This window comes from Procambarus clarkii, chromosome 42 (assembly GCF_040958095.1).
Source record: "Procambarus clarkii isolate CNS0578487 chromosome 42, FALCON_Pclarkii_2.0, whole genome shotgun sequence".
Lineage (NCBI taxonomy): Eukaryota > Metazoa > Arthropoda > Malacostraca > Decapoda > Cambaridae > Procambarus > Procambarus clarkii.
The window spans coordinates 4,726,068-4,746,771 of record NC_091191.1 but is presented as its reverse complement, the minus strand read 5'-3'; the positions used below and the strand labels follow the sequence as shown (position 1 = coordinate 4,746,771).

The window sequence follows — 20,704 nt, the reverse complement described above, 5'->3', positions numbered from 1 at the left end:
ATGTCATATAATGAATATAAATACAGTAGTCTCAAAACATACAAATGTATCCTATTGTTGGAGACAAGAAGCCTGTTAAAGCTTATTGAGATCCTTTTATACAGCCAACAGCAATTTTTTTTTTTTTTAGGAAGATGCCACCCTCAACAGTTGGCTAACCGACATGCACGTATTTACTGCTAGGTGAAAATAGGTATTGAGACTAAGGAAGCATGATCTTACATCTCTCAATACCAGGATACCAAACAAAATCGGCTTCTTAGCACAGCTTTACAAATGAGCCAGCCAAAAACTCTGATGGAGATATCTGTAACTATTGAATCTGAAGGATTTTTTTTGTTTTTTTACCATAAATGTGGATAGCCATCAGAAAATGTAGCTGTGGGGTAAGGGTTAAGGCCTCTTTTCTGAGGATATCTTGAGTCATCCTCCTTTACAGTATCTTTATGCAAGATGCAAAGCAATAGTTGTGATAATGACCAGTTCAGATACTGTGTATACTGTATTAAAACTATTGAAATACTGTATCTAGAATTCAAAGTAAGAAGAATCTTAAGAGGTTTTATCCTATTAAAAATCCAAAACAATATAGTTTTTATACAATTTAAAGTAAATATTAAAAATATTTAGTATCACATTGTCATTAAAAAATCACAAGCCATGTTATCTACCTTTGGGATCAACTTCCACATTTAACACTAGAATAGGTGGCTTAACCACCACCATCTATCACACAATGTTTAGCTTACTATAAAAGATGGTAAAATTACCACCCAATTTGTTATACCCAAACCGTGTTGTGTGGGACGCTTAAAGATGGAACCCATCCCCTGTTGCTCAGTTTATTCGCTTTCATCACTGAAGCCTTCTGCTCCCATTGAACTGGAACCAGGGCCTCTTGGATCTTCATTTTTATCAGTTCTAGACACTGAAAATACACACACAATCTAATCACATTTACTGTTTAGAAAAACTATTTAAATTCAAAATACTGTACTGTATTTCTCATTAAAAGCATCCATAGCCACACATTGACCCTATCCTGCTTTTTCTTCTTTCTCGCCTCCCTCTCAAGTGAAACTTTTAAGATTTCATAGTACTTTATTCTCAATATGACCAAGCCGTCTAATTACCCTATCCTTCTGCAGACGTGGAGTCACGAAAATGTGGCTAAAAAGTTTATACCAAGCCACACATCCGAAAAAAAGGTTAGACGTATCTGTCTGTCCTGAGCTATTATCAAGTTGTGTAATGGTCCAGGATGGTCCAAAACATCCTATTTTCATTTTCTGATACGTGGGTTCGGTATCTACATTATCCTTAATACTTTATACTTCCTGTCTTACATTTTACCACCTTTTTTTCACTCAACAAGTACCAAGATGAACCACTTCTAACTGCATCCAATAAGATTGTCCAACTGCCTTGTCCAACAAGATTTCCAGTGGTGCAAGTCTCACCTTATGAAGCAACTTAGTGTATTGCTTGGAAAGGAGCTTTTTCATATTCAAAATTAATATTAAATAAGCAGTAAGTACCCAACTTTTCTGATGACTTACCTTGCTTCCGGAAGAGACCACCTTTGCTTCTCACAGTATTGTAGGATCCACATGCCAAGCACTTGTAACCTAATACGTGGAATGCAGTCAAGGATTCCTGAGGAAAATAACAAATTATAACCAAGAAAAAATTAATCTACTAATCATTTCAGCCAGTTAACAGAATTAGCCTCATACATCTACCATTCAACAATAAAGTAATAAAACAAGAACAGAGGATAAACAAGTACAACTGTTCTTTACTGCTCTATAAGCCACATACCTACAGTGATTCAACGGCACCTTTGTAAAATGATAGTATAATAAGCACAATTGGATAAACAGTATAATTAGAGTTCATCACACTTTGCTTGATAAATCACAATCATGGATATCCAAAACATGGCTACATAGTACTTCACTAATCTAAAATACAACTTCTGTATATGCATTATATAAAAATTCAATACCTTGTGACAGTCCCGACAGAGAACATTACAAAAGAGGTCAGCATATTCGGTTGGCATTGGGGTTTCCTCTATTTCCTCATCTAGCGATTTCCATAGCTGAAAATATGTCGGGGAAATATTATTGAAATGCTCAAGGTGACATGAAAAATAATTTCCTTTCAATATAACTCAAAACTTATTCTCAAAGTGCACACCCACCAGCAAATGCACTTTTATAACAATCAAATTAGGAAATACCATCATATATCACAATACCATGATATATCTTTATGAAAATCATTGGAGCATATCATTGATCACCCCAGACCAGCCCCTAGTGGACAACTTGCAACATATTGTGGTCCAATGGGTTAAGGTATGCAACTGGGGTGACCTACAATGCTCATTCAACCATGTCCTGCTCCAATGTTTTTTGTACCATAAACATGTTTATACATACTTCTTTCATTTTGATCATGGACGTGCCACATGTCGGACAAGCATAAAATCCTGCTTTAATAAGATCATGAAAGCATGGTCGATGTATTAGATGGCCACAAGGAGGAACATGCGACACAATCCTTGATGTATGGATATCCTCTAAACAAACCGGACAGTTTGCTTTGCTCATTTTTTCAATGCACTGAAAGAGACAACATATATTCACATAGGCTTCTTCAACAAGCATGCAGTACATATTAAAAATAAGATTCACAAAAGATCAATTTTATAAGAATAACTATGCCATTGCTCGCTCTTGACAACCTGTGAACAAGATAAAATACAGCAAGCAGATTTCTGGAACAAATTACTGACTAACATTATAGTTGTGGAATTCTTTTAAATTTAGACTAGACATGTATGGTGACTCCCAAAGTAACTTGGGCAGGAAAGAGCACAGGCAGGTTAACACCACACTTCATAGTTCAATATCAAGACTTCAGAAAATGACTATGTTAAACAATTCTTCACATTATGACCCACACTATTATCTTAATTTACAAAATCAGGTACATAGCACAAATAAATAAAAAATTATGCAAGTACTAACCTTATGACTATTCTCCATATCTCTCGGGAGACACAATTCACAAGTATTACAGTGGAAATACTTGACTCTGCCACCCACTCTGCATAATCCGCAGCCTTCACAATGGTACTGTTCTTTGTCTTCATCATCATAAAGCTTACACAGGCGGCAAAAGTACTGTCAAAGAAATGGTAAATATGCATGTGTTATTACATTCACAATATATTATAAGATATACTGTGAAATGAAGCGAGGAAAATTGATTATGCAATTTTCTAATAAAAAAGCTGCATAACAATCATGGCTAATCTTAAAAGATAACTTTTAAATAACAGCACAGCTCCACGACAACCTTCAAACAAAACTGCATAATTGTTATAGAATTTATATTACTATATTTATAAGAGAAGCAGAATAAATGTCCTCCACTAAAAATAAAATTAGTCAAAGCCTAAATAACATTAAATAATTTTATCAGCAAAAAAAAACACAGTACAGTATATGTCTTACATTTCCAAATATTACACCACAATTTTCATTACTGCACGTCTGACTCAGGGGCTGCTTTGTCTGGCAGAGCATACATTCCACCTCCGATATATTTGATCTTTCCAATGGGTGATTTTCGCTGGCATTGTGGCAAAATCGACATATGTAGTTGTTTTTGCAGCAGGGACTCTGAAATCAGTTAAAATTATACAAATTAATTTATGTTTAAAGATACAGTATACAGTATATTAAGCCTCCAAATTAGCTTTTACTGTAGTTAAATCTACGACATTTACCAAAATTTAAGTATTGTATGCGTACAGTACCCTAATATGTGGAAGTTGCAACTCCATTGCTCACCACACAGCCCAGCATCCCCTGTGAAACAAAATTAACTGGGTTTGAGGCCTCATCTTTACACAGAAACTTAAGATCGAAGGCAACATATATGGCTGTATAGAATAAAGGAAGGGGGAGATAAGGCAAATGATTAGAAATGCTGAATGTTTGTACTGTGTGGAATGAAGTACCCTTGTAGAGATCAAGAGAATTAGAATTACAGTACTAAAATTATAAAGGCAGGATTAAGAGAAATGAAAAGTATAAAGGAGAATGATTGTGTCTTGCATTATCAATGAACAATGTGCAATAAGTGACATCCTGTGATGCACTCACCAACCTGTCCTCTCAAATAATACATCATAATTTAATGCTAAAATCCCCAATTGACAAAAATACAACATACTATGAATCACAGCAGCTCACAAAACACACATTTTCTACGTGTGGGTTGGCTGGGTCGGTTAGGTTTGCATGTTTCAAACTTTAGAAATGGACAAGAGGCATTAAACTACAGGTGTGTCCCTAACTTAGATATCGTCATGCAAGATAATTGAAAAGATCATAAGAGGCTAATAGAATATCAGAAGAGAAAGGGCTTTAGAACATCAACATAGGTTCAGAGATGGCATATTCTTCCTCACTAACTTTACAGATTATACATTCTTACGTATGTAGATTTCAGTAGGCAGCTCTTATACTGTTTGTATCTTGCAGCAAATGACCGATATAAAAAAATTATTCATTCCTTCGAAGCCGGCCTCTAAAACCCTAACACTAATGATATTTGTAAATTGCTTTAAGAGCACAAAAGCTATTTCCTTGTAAACAGAACTGAAGTATTGTAGTGCAGTTTCCAATTACTGTACTCCCTTTTCTGAATTCACAATTATTACGTTAGTAAGCTAATAGTTTTTAGGTAATCAACTAGCCTTTATAAACGTTTTTCTCATCAATGTTGCCAACAGCTAGTTAATAATTGGTCATCAGCCATGGGTCTTCACTCTCATACAGACTACTGATTATCCTTTTACCCTTTAATCAATGACAAAGACCCTGCCTCAATTCACGGACAGATTCCAGAATAATTCAGTTTGTCTACATTAGAGTTAATCATGGACAGAGATAATAGTGTTACTGTGCCGAGAACTATGATTTTTCTAAATATTGCAGTATGTATAGATAATGTCCCTTGGTGAGCAACGGGTGAAGTAGTTCAAATGGACATACTGGGGAAGGTGAACCAAAAAATTCTTTAGCAAAGATCCACTGGATTCAATATCAACAAAGTGGTTTCTTGTGTGGGTTGGGTAGCGAGGTGCTCAAACCATTATATGGTAGGTTGCTACTCTATGTTTAGCTTTCCTTTATAACTATTGATGTTTATTTACACACTATATTTATTCTGAACTTTATGCATTATAAGAACAAAAAAGTCCTAAATGTATCATTGTGGATAATTTCCATATGGTTTAGCCCTTACAGAGCTCTGTTATCGTTCAGCAACAATTTTAAAGTGAGAATCACAAAAACAAAGTTGGTGGCCACACGTCCCTTCAGGAGGAGTGGATATAGGAAGCTTTACTCTCATCATGAAGATGATGAAGGCCAGAAAGGGATAAGTCAAGGCCAGCCAAGCGTAGCCCTTCAACCCACGCAAACCTAAACCTGACTCCCTCACCAGCACCCTTCTTACCACACCTTCCTCGTACCTCTCCCTACCACTCCGCATCCTCCACGTGGTTACAAACTCCGTACTCACTACTAATTTGCATTTTCTCTTGTAGTGTTTACACCCAAGTGCAGTTTTGGCGTGTGTGTCTGGAGCAGCAGCCGCAACACCTACCACCTCCTCGTCAGCCATTACGTCCGGACTGGTGCTTCTTTGGCTCAGACTTGGGCTACCGAGATGCACCATAATATAACCATATATTTATCAATATATATACTCTTATCCTATTATCCATAAAGTTCCTGTAACAATAAAAAAGACGTCCATTATAATCCACACACACAGACACACATTAGTTTAATAAGACAATGGGAAATATGATCCACTGATATTGAGTGAATGAAGCCAAATGATGACACCGTCGAGACGCATGTTTTTCACTGAATCAGCTGTTACGTACCTCGGGCGTCAGCTGCCCTGCAATAACCAGTTACGCAGCTACGCCCTTCGCTAAGCAAATGTACCCTTCACTGACCAGCTACTCCCATCATTGATCAACTGCATCCTTCACTGACTAACTACTCCCTTCGCTGACCAACTCCACCCTTCACTGACCAGCTATTACCCTCACTAATCAACTGGGTCCTTCGCTGACCATCTCCACCCTTCACTGAACAACGTGCGCCTTTCACTGAACAGCTGCACCCTTCTCTGGCTAACTGCGACCTTCACTCACCAGCTGCGACCTTCACTCACCAGCTGCACCCCTCACTCACCAGCTGCACCTCTCACTCACCAATGGCACCCCTCACTCACCAGAGGCACCCCTCACTCACCAGCGGCACCCCTCACTCACCAGCGGCACCCCTCACTCACCAGCAGCACCCCTCACTCACCAGCGGCACCCCTCACTCACCAGCGGCACCCCTCACTCACCAGCGGCACCCCTCACTCACCAGCTGCACCCCTCACTCACCAGCGGCACCCCTCACTCACCAGCGGCACCCATCACTCACCAGCGGCACCCCTCACTCACCAGCGGCACCCCTCACTCACCAGCGGCACCCCTCACTCACCAGCTGCACCCCTCACTCATCAGCTGCACCCCTCACTCACCAGCTGCACCCCTCACTCATCAGCTGCACCCCTCACTCATCAGCTGCACCCCTCACTCACCAGCTGCACCCCCTCACTCACCAGCTGTACCCCCTCATCAACTACACCTTTCACTCACTCATCAACTACACCTCTCGCAATCATCAGCTACACTAATTTTTTATTGTAATTGTACATCCAAGTTTTATTGTAATTGTTTATTATATTCCATCGTCACACACCTCCCCAATTTCCAATCAGAATAACATTAAAGTCTTTTCCATTCTTACTCTATGCAAACTACCATTGACCCTGAATTAAATTTGCTATAAAATATCTACAATAACCAGCACATTGATTATCATTGCGGGAACCGAGGATGCAGCGGGCATTTCCCCTCTGTATCTGGACCCTTGTAGCGTCATTGAGCCTGGAACCAAGATCCTTAAGAAACTTCCTTCAGACCACAAAGGAAGAATTGAAACAGGAATTTCCTTAAGTACTTTCGTATTTAATAATACATCTTCAGAAGGGTCCTTGTATTCATGTATTCATTTTCAGAATACATCTTAAGTACTTTCGTATTATTAAATACTAATGTGTGTGACGTACAGTGTTTGTATGTTTTGTCTTATTAAAGAATTGGTTAAATAAAGTCGAAATTGAGAAGGCTCCCGTTTTCTTATATTTATTTTTATCTTTCTTCACAAAAAACAATATATCAGCATAATTAAACAAGGATTTCATCTTCTTTTAAACCTCAAGTGACACAGAGGGTGCGGGCTGGCCACCTCCCACCCGGCCTCGTCTGCTGAAGACATCATGCGGGTCTCAAACTCCTTCACCTGGTCATCTGTCAGCTCCGGTAACATCCTGGGGGCAGTGAACTACTCTTGCAAAGGTTGTTTACGCCACATGTTCAAATATAAGGTTAGTAACTAAATGGTACTCAATACGTAATATTTAGTGTGTAATATGCTCTGGAAATGGGTTGCTGATTCTAAATTTGACAAATGTAATGCTTTTTAAATCTGATAAATGCAGCTCCTAAATCTAACTCTAAATCTTGAGTATACAGTATGAAATTATAGGTATTACTATAATTATAGATATTACATTAATTATAGATATTACTATAATTACAGATATTACTAATTATAGATATTACTATACAGATATTACTAATTATAGACATTACTATAAATGTACAAACATCTATGAATAAAACATTTGAAATGAGTGTTCGACCAGGGGCCTGACAGCTGAGTGGACAGCGCTTCGGATTCGTAGTCCTGAGGTTCCGGGTTCGATCCCCGGTGAAGGCGGAAGCAAATAGGCAGTGTCTTTCACCCTAATGCTCCTGTTACCTAGCAATAAATAGGTACCAGGGAGTTAGACAGCTGCTACGGGGTGCTTTCTGGGGGGGGGGTTGTAACAAAAAGGAGGCCTGGTCGAGGACCGGGACGTGGGGACGCTAAGCCCCGAAATCATCTCAAGATAACCTCAAGATAACCTGACTACAACCGAGAAACCCGGGTTCAATCCTCGGGTAGGATTGGGCAAGTTTCCTTTCTCCTGATACCGCAGTTCACCTAACAGTTAAATGGCTACCCGGGAGTTAAGCCATTGCTGTGGGTTGTATGCTAGTTGGCCTAGAGGGAACGCGCTAAGCGTAAGTATACAGGCTTCCTGACCCGTCAGCGGAAATTAAATGTACTGTAGTGCTGTCAGGATGCTTGAACGGTGTCAGTCAGTCAAGAACGTTCGAGAGTAATTTAATTATACCATTTGGTCAAATGAACCATTTTAATCTGGTTTAAAGTTTTCATTAACTGTCCGTTATGTCAATCATAAATCAGGAATTTGCATTCTGAAATAAAATGTACGACAATACAAAAAATAACCGAAAAAGTGGAAAACATCAATTATGTTAATTTACATCTGGCAGAAAATGTTGTTGTGGCAATAGCATACATACAAAGTGTTGATTATACAGATAGCATAGAGGATGCATATCCGCTCGGACGGTTATTGCAATACTCACAAATAGAGTTTAAGGAAATATGGCAGGAATTTTAAAATAGCATGAGGTGCATGGAGATTTGTAAGTTATTAACCCAAGAATATTGAGACTATCCTCATATTCTACCCGAAGTTTGCTAGAGCAAGCTAGTAGAGTTGATCTACTTGCCTGCTCTAATGTATGACAAACTTCCTGTACAATAAGAATATGATGAACACTATAACTCCTGAACTATATGCTGTAACCCCTCACATTTTCTAGTGTAGACTCCGTGTGCTGTGTACCTAAGCATGTCAACAACACAAAAGTTTATTTCCCCTTGGGACTATCCCTTAATCATATCGCATATACCAAAGATATATTGAATGATATTACCAATAATTAAATCAATTATGTTGTTTTCTTTTCTATTTTTTTCTCTGACTTAATGTATTAAAGGGCTGGGGGGAGGGGGAAGAGGAGGGGTAACTCTTAACCCAATGCGATAGCCTACACGGATAGTTAATGAAGACAAAACTAAATTTGAATGTAGAAGTCGGAGGCCCATTATATTGAAAATAAACGGTAAAAATATAGAGTTAATATATATAAATATTTAGGCATATATGTTGGATATACCCATGAGAGTTTGGAAGCTGAGATGAACAGACTGTTGGGTCAATGTCGGAAGAGATTACAACCTCTGAAAGCCTTGGCATGCTGTGGAAAGGGAGTGGGAGCCCCTGTGCTACGAATGATATACTTGACTATTGTAAGATCCCTTATTAATTATGCTGCACCTGTCATTTCTTGTTTTGGTAAAGGTAGGATGGGCAAGTTGGAGAAGGTACAAAATGAAGCCATGAGAATTATCTTAGGATGCCCAAGAAATGCTATGATTGAGATAATGAGGATGGAGTTGAATCTGAAGAGTATTGGAGATAGAATTTAAGAGATAAATGTAGCCTCTGCCATTAGAGTAATGAGAGGTGGGGGAGCTAATGAATTAATCCTCTCAATTCAAAAGGTGGGAAGTAATGTACAATGTATGATAAAGAAGAGAGCCTATATGAGTACCTTATGCTCTAATGTTATAAAGTATGATGTTATTACAGAATGTATTGCTGTGCCTAAGAGACAATTCACACCACCATGGGAGGATTGTAATGTAGATGTAGTAGTTATTCCCTTGCAAAAGAAAAAATTATGTATGACATAAGAGAGCTGAGGGCAACATATGATAGTATAATTACAAAATTACCTACAGAAAACACTCTACATGTATATTGTGATGGGTCAGTAGCTAGGGATGGGAAGGCAGGATGTGGAGTCTTGATCAGGGAGTACACTGACATCGGTACTGTAGATACTGTTATTGGACGCCGCTTAACTAACAATGTCTCTTCAACACAGGCTGAACTCCAAGGTGTATTAGCAGGATTACAGGAAGTAGTCAAATGTGGTGAAAATGCCTGCTTCTTTATTGACAGTAGAGGAGCGTTAGAGTCTTTAAATAGCAGACTCTCAGTATACCAGAATATTGTGATGTAGTGTAGAGAGAATGTTAAGAAATTAGAAAAAAACTGGGTATAAAGTAAGATTCATGTGGGAATACTGTTGAATGAGGTAGTTGATGAGCTAACGAAGAGAGCCACGGAAAAAACTCTTGATGTTGTATGTCAGTTAACCTTGAAACAAATACAAACTAGAATCAAGATGATCCAAGAGGGTGAAGAAATGGTAAAGCGAATGGGAATAGTGGCCAGTAGTAACACACTTAAGAGTTATTCAATAATAAATTCAAATTCGTCCTTCACCTATGGTAGAGGAAAGTCTGCTTGGAAGGATTCAATTTACATGAGATTAAGATTAGGATACAAATATATCTGGCAATACGGTGTTGATGTTAGTGAAAAAGATAAGGAGTGTAAATTATGTAGTATGCCGCACGCCCACACCTTAGAACATTATGTATTAGAGAGTCAACTTATTGATAACTATAGAAATAAGGAAATAAGTAGTGTACCACATCAAATTGTTTGGATGTGTGATAATGGTATGATATACAGTATACTTAGGAGCTACAAGAATTTTGCCCCAAGAGTGTAACACTTATATACTGTGCTTACTATATTAACCAGCAATGTTAAATGGGATTCTTGTATTGTGATTTGTATTTGTCCTCACTGAATTTGTGCGCCCCTTGAGGGACTTGAAGTAGAGGGGGGGGGGGGGTAGAAATAGCCTAAGCTACTCTATCCCGTTGAGATGTATTTTTTTCTTGTCTCAATAAACATACTTGAACTTGAATTCGATAGCCTACACTTACGAGGCAGTCTCGAGGATTAGCTTGGTGTGTGGACAGAGGTGAGAACGAAGTAGTGTTGGGGTGAGCAGATGTGCCATGGCTACGGACAGGTATACCACATCTAAGCTGCCTTCAACCTATGACAAAGAAATTTTGATTGCTCATTATGTTCACATATTTTAAAATGATTTGCTTTAAGGTACAACAAATCTAATTTGCAAGATGATTCTTGGGGCCCATTTTTATAATAAAATTTTATTTATTAATACTGTATATATATATATATATATATATATATATATATATATATATATATATATATATATATATATATATATATATATATGTCGTACCTAGTAGCCAGAACGCACTTCTCGGCCTACTATGCAAGGCCCGATTTGCCTAATAAGCCAAGTTTTCCTGAATTAATATATTTTCTCTAATTTTTTTCTTATGAAATGATAAAGCTACCCATTTCATTAAGTATGAGGGCAATTTTTTTTTATTGGAGTTAAAATTAACGTAGATTATGACCGAACCTAACCAACCCTACCTAACCTAACCTAACCTATCTTTATAGGTAAGTTTAGGTTAGGTAGCCGAAAAAGTTAGGTTAGGTTAGGTTAGGTAGGTTAGGTCGCCGAAAAACAATTAATTCATGAAAACTTGGCTTATTAGGCAAATCGGGCCTTGCATAGTAGGCTGAGAAGTGCGTTCTGGCTACTAGGTACGACATTATATATATATATATATATATATATATATATATATATATATATATATATATATATATATATATATATATATATATATTCTGATCTTCTCTGAATGCTCTTTGTTTTCTTCTTCGAGGATGTGGATCCCTGCAATTGCACCAGAGGTGGTACCCCTAATATATATATATATATATATATATATATATATATATATATATATATATATATATATATATATATATATATATATAAAGGGAAGGGGTGGTAGGAGAAAAGCACACAGAAACTGTATTGGAGGGGATCTACATTCCCTCCAATGCGTTATGTGTGGTTTCCTCCGAGGCTATGGGTCCCCCTTCTTCCAGCCAGAGGTGGTACTCCCTTCCCTTTTATATATATATATATATATATATATATATATATATATATATATATATATATATATATATATATATATATATATATATATATATATATTCTCTCTCTCTCTCATAGATTTAGGTTAGAGGGATTCTTAGAACAACCACTCATTTCACGTACAACTCATTCCACTGGGTTGTACGTCAATCCAGTGGAATGTAAATCAATTATTGGACATAGACCGAATAAGTTGAATTGCGGGTTATTCTTCTAGCGCTCAAGTAACATAAATAAGTAATTACATTTACCGTAGTGTAAGTGGAATGTAAAACAGCTAACCTCTGGCAGTGAAATAAGTGCATTCAAACGAGATGGAGATAGGAGGATGATCTCCACCCCGTCCAGCTCTAGGTAACCGCAGGAGGCACCACGCCCTCCTGCCTCCTCCAACCCGGTCCTGCAGGAGGCACCACGCCCTCCTGCCTCCTTCAACCCGCTGCTGCAGGAGGCACCACGCCCTCCTGCCTCCTTCAACCCGCTGCTGCAGGAGGCACCACGCCCTCCTGCCTCCTTCAACCCGCTGCTGCAGGAGGCACCACGCCCTCCTGCCTCCTTCAACCCGCTGCTGCAGGAGGCACCACGCCCTCCTGCCTCCTTCAACCCGCTGCTGCAGGAGGCACCACGCCCTCCTGCCTCCTCCAACCCGGTCCTGCAGGAGGTACCACGTTCTCCTTCCTCCTCCACCCAACAACGTACCCACTCCTGTGAAGCATTACACATTGGTTCACCTCCACTGTTCTCTACATGTTTTGCTTCCGTCTGAGGCTGGTTATTAAGAATAACTGAAGCGGAACATTGGGTAGGTTGTGTTTCCGTAGCATGACACACCGGCGAACACTCTTGGTTGGATGCGTCTGTACGCACTGTGTTACCTGTAAGTGTTTCATTATCAAAGTTACTTTTATCTGTATTTTCATTTGTACTTGCATTAGTGCTTGTATTTGTATTTTTTGTTGTTCCCACTGGCATTTTATTCTTATCCTTCTCTCTGAAATTCTTTGTCACATTCTTTTGATCAAGTAGTTGTGCCGTTTCTCTTTTCATTTCTAACTGCTTCTCTGCTTTCCATTCCACTAGCATCTCATGTTCTAACTCCTTTTGTGTTTGTACCACTTTCCAGTCCACCTCTTTATCTGTCACATCATCCACTCCCTCTTCTCTTTGCTCCCCCACTGCCTGGTCTTCCTGTAGGTGGTGGTAAGTCTCTTCTGCTTGCTTCCCCACCACTTGGTCGTCCTGCAGGAGGTGGTGAGTCCACAATTCGTGTAGAAGGTTATCTAGGTTCCACAAGGCCGCCTCACTTCCGCTCTGAGGGAGATGATGGCATAATTACTTTGATATAACCAATTCAATATATAGGCGAAGACGCATGTTAATATCGTCACAAGTGTCGTTATAAGCACTTGAAATAAAAGCAGAGATTACTAAGGGTTAACAAAGTTTAAAATGCTAAACCTGCAATGTAAAGAGAAGCTGAAGCTCTCGAAGAACTAGTTCAAGTTCAATTAGTATTAGTCAATAATTCAATTAGAAGAATTAGTATTGGTTACAAAATGCAGATTAGTATATAGTAAAAAATATATATTTTTAATGCGCATAACTTATTTTATTAATCTTAATTCATTAAATAATAATAATAATAATAATAATAATAATAATAATAATAATAATAATAATAATATTTTATGTATAAGGTAACCGATGTAATATGATCCTTTGAATATCAAGTTGATACACTATTTCTATATATAATAAATGAGTGGAATGAAAAAATATACATGTGCAATCCATATACAGTATATAGAGTACTATATTTAGACGGGTAAATTAAGTACTTATTTTTAATAATAGGATGGGGACCGGGAGTGGCTGAGGGGGGGGGGGGAAGAAAGGACTTTTTGGCTGAGGGGGGGGGGAAGAAAGGATTTTTCAGACTTATTAGCAAAAATATGATCAAGACGAAAACAATTATTATAAATTAATTTCCTGTTCACCGCGGGTGTACAAAAAAAAAGTATACCAATAAGTATATAGAACTCATACATATCTGGTTTTGCCGTTGTGTGTCATGGCGACCCTGGGGTCGGTGGCGGCGAGGGTCAGGGCAGGGAAAGGTCCGGTGAGGAGGTCGCCCCAGTACCCGACCCGGCGATGCTTCGCCAGCCCCTCCGACACCATCGCCACTGTCAACACAACCTCCACCTTCTTACATGCTTCCCTTCAGATAGTTCACAGGGGATATATAGATATATATATATATATATATATATATATATATATATATATATATATATATATATATATATATATATATATATATATATATATATATATATATGAAAACTCCACACCCCAGAAGTAACTCGGACCCGGACTTCCAGGAGCACATTGCAACTAGTGTCACGGTGCCTTAATCCACTCGACCATCAGTGACCGCACAAAAGGAGGTGATAGCCGAAGCTATTTGACCCCCCCCCCCCCCCGGCGGCACTTTGATGGTAATCTTGGGCATAGCTATTTCATCAAATTACTTCATTTTAGTGGGGCCACGTGAGCAATCACTAAAATGAAGTGATTTGATGAAATAGCTATGCCCAAGATTACCATCAAAGTGCCACCGGGGGGGGGGGGGTAGAGGGGGCTCAAATAGTTTCGGCTATCACCTCCTTTTGTGCAGTCACTGATGGTCGAGTGGATTAAGGCACCGTGATACCAGTTGCAATGTGCTCCTGGAGGTCCGGGTTCGAGTCACTGCTAGGGTGTGGAGTTTTCATTTGCATATATGCTTGGGGACCATTCAAGCTTGTTCGCATACCGCAATACCCACCGTGAGGGCGGTGGTGGAAATAATATAGGATTAGCTTTTAGCTAAACAATCTACATAAATGGTGAACTAGTTATAAACAGTCTCTGGAAACTCTTTGATTTCGCTGCCTTAGTGTCAGCTACACATGTGTTATATTTAATATTCTTACATTCTTATATTTGCATTATTATTTTTTATGTATGCTATATCTAAAATACTGGATATACATTTTTATTTTTCAATATACATCAACGGCAAAGTTGATAAAATCACAAACATCATCAAATTTGCAGTCTATTTCAACTTCTCCATTCAATGGTTGGGTACCGGTCCTTCCCTCCACCCAATCCCAGATCCTTATCCCCACACCCTTTCCAAAAGTTATCCGATGTCTTTGCTTTCCATTATTTTTCCGGGAATGAAACAATAACAGCAGATTTACAACTTGACCTCCCTGGCACGGCTGTCTCCTGTATTGTTGTTGTTGTTTTAGATTTAGCTACTCAGAACGAAGTGTCCATGTAGCACGGGCTATGGTGAGCCCGTAATGTCTCCTGTACTGAAATATATTATTTAAACAAGAATCCTTACCTGAGGCCAGCGAGGTGTTTGGAAGACGAGAGGTGGCGTCTGTGCCCACAGAAAATGCATGGCCCGACTCTCGCCACTCCAAGAACTCTTGACCCCAACCGGAGCCCACACCGACGTACCCATCTACTCGTCCCCTGCCTTCGTCGTCTCCAGCTTTCAATTTCCCGGAAGGGTTCACATGAAGGTGCTGGATACGGTGAGCGAGACGCATGTGCCAAGCCCAGTCCGCTTCCGCTTGCCTGTTGTCGTAGCGAGTCTTCAACAGATGTCTTAGACGCAAATCCCTGCAAGATATTTGTAGCATAAAGTTATTTTTCTTATATCTTTCACTCCTTTTTTTTCCTAACACATGGATACAGAAAAAGATGATTTCTGACTCTTGTTAGAGATGGCTGTTTTACGAATGTTCAAGGAATGTAGATTTCATTCCAAATTCTAGCCAAGTATCAAGTTTGCCTACTGTAGCTAGTACATGCACGTGACTAACGTTTCCGTCGCCGCCCACAGGATGGGTTCGAGAGGCAACTCCGCGTTATATATGTGAATTGCTCACTACAACTGAAAATTGCTTATATTAAAGATTATTGGGATCGAAGGCGCCAGATTTTTATTCAAAACTGACCGACCATAATAGTATGAAGTCCTGAATATAACAAGGGATACGCATGAAACTGAGTAATAACACAAAAATAATATAAAAACACACATATTGAGTACCAGCAGAGCGCTGGGTCATATTGTTTTGGCGTGAGTGTGTACCAAGTCCTGCAGACGGCCTCGATGGCGTCCCTCTCTCGGTACTTGAGCTTCTCAGCAGAGATCACACCCAGGAGAGTCTGGTACTGGGCCGCGTCAGTCACTGATCTGAGCAAAGGACTAGACTATATGCAGTCACTTGAGGTCAAGAGGGAAGGTTACAGTAACGGAGCAGTGATCTGGGAGAAAGATAAATAGTGTAGCAATCTGTGGGAGGAATTTACAGTGATCTGAGTGGGATTTTTTAGTGATCGTGAAGAACAAGAAGAAAATATCCATGAGGAGAGAAAAATTTGTATATGGAAAGCCAACGAACATATGATCAACATATATTTAAGCCGACAGACGAATTATTCACAACTACTGGAAATGTTCATCAAAATAACGTACTATACGTACATGGAAAGCCTACGTGCGGCGAGCTCCAGGTAGCCTTTGGACGTTGGCCTGAGGCAGAGGTTGCCCCAGAGGTCGAGGAGGAGAGCGGCCCTCTCCCTGAGTCCCAGTCCCTGCTGGAGGCTGGCTCCCATCAGCAGTAACACCCGCGCGTACAGCTCCACCTGGGCCTCCAACACGTACACCTGTCAGAGCCCACATACACACCAGAGTTGGAACTATTATTATGAAAGGCATCTACATAATCGAGTGTGTAATGTTTTGCATGTTTGTAAGTGTTCGTAGGAGCTTGTTTGTAATTCATGTGCTTACCTATGAGTTTACAGAGTGAGTTCTAGCCCAGTCAATCAATCGATGGTACAGGTAAAGTGTGAGCGGGAAGTGGGGACAGATGGAAGAATAGTCTAGAGAGGAAGGTTCGTAGTTGTAGAGGGTAGGGCCAGGGCTTAATCCAGCAGCAGGGCGATAATTTTTGGTGTAGTCGTAGCAAAATCGACCGCACCACACAAAGCACCCGGGGTAGGGGGCCAAGCAGCAGCCAGAAGTCCTTGTTTAGCACTCCACCACTACTGCATCACTGTCTCAAGGGGCTTCTCGGGTGTTTATTTTTTCTTGTTGACCAAACCACACACTAGAAAGTGAAGGGACGACGACGTTTCGGTCCGTCCTGGACCATTCTCAAGTCGATCAAGTCGACCATTTGATTTTTTTTCTTGTTCCTCGGTTTCTTGTTTGTATATGGGTGTCCGCAAGCAACGGAATAGGAGTATCCTATGTCTTTTCCAATCATACCCGGCGGTATGTTGATGGTGACCTGATGACCATTTGTGATAGTGATGAGTTAGCTATTGGCTGTGTCAATTTTGGTAGGCACTAATTGACCCATTATGTTGGGCACTCTAATCAGTCGAAGCGGCGAGGCAGCAACCACAGAGTTCCGGGAATTATATAACCTAACCTAACCTAACCTATGTCTCTATATGCACAATATACTAATATATTATAATATTAATTTATATTGGAGAAAATTCCAGTTTTGAATGAACAGCATGTAAAAATTTATGAATGCGTATGTGGGGTCGACCGCTGGATGTAATGGACTCGAGTCGAGGACGGGTTACATAAACAGGAGGCTTAGCGGGTGCAATGGAATCACTTTAGGTCATTGTTTGGAGGACGGGCTGGGCGTTTGCATCAGTAGCTCGTTCACTATTCTGAGGAACACGCTGTGGGTTTGTGCTACTGTCCGCATATGCGACGATAACCTGGATATTGATATTCTGGGTGCATGTTGTCGTTCCTGATGACACCGGGTCTTGTTGTTGAGGCTTGTGTGGTCTTCCGGTCCATTCGGATGTATTTTGTGTCTGGCTTGTTGAAAGGAGGCGCAGGAACTGGGCAGGTTCAAGGTCCAAGGGCGTGTTGGCTTGTCTGTTGGTGGTCGGTGGAGTGGTGGCCTTTTTTTTTGTAAGTTTCTTGAGTTCCTCTTTCCTGTGTGCAGAAGTAAGACGTGCCGACATGCTTTTCCTCACACCTATGACTAGCGGTAGACCTACTCACCCTCACACCTTCCCTGGTAGACCTACTCGCCCTCACATCTTCCTGGTAGACATACTCACCCTGAGACGCGGGTTATGGCTGCTCCTGTACCTGGCCATCATCAGCAGAAGATGACGAGGGTCGCCGGCGCCTATCACCACTACCTGCATCGTGTCTCCTAGGCTCCTTTTACCTGGCCCACCAGGGAGATAATCATATCACTGAATGCTCTTGTAATGGCTACATTAAGACGTGTAAAATATTATGAATTTAAAACAACTTTTTTTTGTCACACACACTTACTCAAATAAACAATTATTGTTTAAGTTTCTTCTCCCCTGCGTAGTTCTTTAATTTTCTTAAGTTGTCCCTTATTTTTTTATTTAGTTTTCTCTCCATTATAGAGCAAGAGTTTCAGAATCTCATGTAATTTGTATGGATATTGTTACGGTAATCTCCTGTTTAGGCAGAAGATCCTGCTTGTTCCCTTTACCACCTATTCACCAACGTATTTGCATGCGCCAACATAAAGAATCAACATCAACAACAACACGTGCTCAGACGCCTCAGTGTCTAGACAAGACTCCACTCCCTCCCCTCCGCCCTCAAGTACCCAAGACACCTGGACACCTGCTGTCTGGACAGAGACCCAACGACACAGCCCAACTACTTGTTTAATTGCCAGCCGATGGTTACCCACGACATCCGCGCCATCTATGCTGGCCTGGCATATATAAGGAGCTCACCGACATCCAGTCCCCACGGGGGAGACATCTCCCGTCACACAGGGTGCAGTCGCGCCTCCACAGATCTCCAGTATCATCTATTGATACTGGTAATGGCTCAAAAGGGCCACCACTTACGGGCTATTCATGCCCGTACCACCTTTTGGGTGGCTTAATCTTCATCAATCATCAATTGGACACATTCGGGAGACATCTCCCGTCACGCAGGGTGCAATCGCACATCCACAGATCTCCAGTAGCAGCTCTTGATACTGGTAATGGCTCAAAAGGGCCACCACTTACGGACTATTCATGCCCGTGCCACCTTTTGGGTGGCTTAATCTTCATCAATCAATCCAGTCCCTCGGCATTATTCTCACACACAGCACATTCAGCACCGCTCCTGTGCCAGGTAAGTCCACTACGGGCTCACCATAGCCCGTGCTACCTGGAACTTTTGTTCAGAGTAGGTGAATCTAAAACATCATCCAGTCCTCAGAATACACTTCGTGCTCTCAGCAGTAACATATACTGTCTCCTTCCCAGGAGACAGTAGATGTGTACAGCTTTTGTATAATGTATTAATTTGCACCTTTCTTTTGCTTAACATAACAACTCACCTGTGTTTATCTTTTATATTTTTATATTGTGTTTTCGCCAAGTGGATAAGGAGCTTTGTTATTAGTCATTTTTTGTTATATTAAATGTTTTAAGTGTTTATTCTCTTTGTTTTACTCGCAGCTTTCACAGTATAGAGGTCACAAGCAGTCTTATTTACTTTATTTTACTTTTTTTTATTTAATGTGATTGGCACAACACCAGCCAGAATAGCCACTGCTCTATTTTCAGATTAACGTCACCACCATCCATCATATAAACCATATCACATAGGTGGTCTCAAGCAGGATGATGCGGACATTGTAGTTAAAGCTGCATACTGTTTAAACCCAGAACAATATGTACGACAACACAAAACCTCTATACTAGCCAGTGTGACATTGTAATTGCCTGCGCAGTCTTCCTGCCCTAACAAAACGAATTATTATTATCCCAAAAATGAACATTCCAACTGTAAACTATATGTGAAGTAGACCTTGGACACACTCCAACACTATTTGTGAGTGCCCTTCAGATTGAGTAGTATGAGATGCTTTGAGTTCTGTAACTAGTTGATACATTCACGAATATTGGGAGATATTCTTGTATTCTAGCCTTAGTTTGCTAGTGCAGGCTAATAGACTAGACTTCCATCTTATGTTTTCCTTCCTATTCAAAGTATGATTTACTATCTTGTTAGATGGGATTAGATGAACTCATAGCTAGCTTTCGATCTATACTATGTAGTTCTTCATATAGAATAGTGTAGCAGAACATTAGTGTTTGTACCTAAGCTTGTTAATTAAAAATAAAAAAAAAATTACACCACAGGATTATAAACCCATGGAATCGCCTACCCTCCGAAGCCGTAAATTCCAGGACATTCCAGTTTAAAATCCAGGTAGATAATATCATTAGGAAAAATGGGGAAAGCTTTGACAAACCTCCAGTGCAGCTTCCAGTTCCCGTCGTGGCCACTGGATCGAGATGGTGGCCTTCAGGTAATACAGGCCCTTTAGGTTGAGATGTTAAGCGTTATCTTAATAACACCAGTAGAATGCAACTCACCATCCATGTAGCTTAGGAGGTTAACTGGAGGTGAGAATCCCCACCAATTAAATAAACCATGCCCGTGCATTATCTTCAGTTTTGTAAATTAGTGAAAAAGGAGTGTAAACAACTGAGGTTGCTATAGTAACCAGATGGACCAATCAGACGTTGCGTCCAGGAAGCTGA

General features: G+C 40.1%; 2 protein-coding genes across 4 annotated transcripts; both read right to left on the bottom strand.

The window, feature by feature from the left end:
* Nucleotides 1-842: 842 nt before the first annotated feature.
* Rchy1 (Ring finger and CHY zinc finger domain containing 1) lies at nucleotides 843-5,709 on the bottom strand. Its single transcript, XM_069339551.1, has 6 exons — nucleotides 5,692-5,709; nucleotides 3,039-3,194; nucleotides 2,448-2,630; nucleotides 2,009-2,104; nucleotides 1,560-1,656; nucleotides 843-928 (listed from the first exon to the last, which is right to left on the bottom strand). The coding sequence occupies exons 1-6, from the start codon at nucleotides 5,707-5,709 to the stop codon at nucleotides 843-845; spliced, it is 636 nt and encodes a 211-aa protein (XP_069195652.1).
* Nucleotides 3,566-20,704, bottom strand: Dnaaf3 (Dynein axonemal assembly factor 3). 3 transcript variants are annotated; one of them, XM_069339835.1, is made up of 11 exons: nucleotides 20,537-20,704; nucleotides 18,227-18,339; nucleotides 16,611-16,792; nucleotides 16,173-16,319; nucleotides 15,456-15,739; nucleotides 14,102-14,241; nucleotides 12,338-13,366; nucleotides 10,944-11,059; nucleotides 5,608-7,485; nucleotides 3,828-3,884; nucleotides 3,566-3,695 (listed from the first exon to the last, which is right to left on the bottom strand). In XM_069339835.1, exons 1-9 carry the CDS (start codon nucleotides 20,604-20,606, stop codon nucleotides 7,356-7,358), a joined length of 2,211 nt encoding a protein of 736 aa, XP_069195936.1. In that variant the 5' UTR covers nucleotides 20,607-20,704; the 3' UTR covers nucleotides 3,566-3,695; nucleotides 3,828-3,884; nucleotides 5,608-7,355. The 3 variants fall into 3 exon arrangements, with proteins under 3 accessions (XP_069195936.1, XP_069195935.1, XP_045618135.2); XM_069339834.1 differs by having other exon boundaries at nucleotides 3,867-3,884; XM_045762179.2 differs by lacking the exon at nucleotides 3,828-3,884.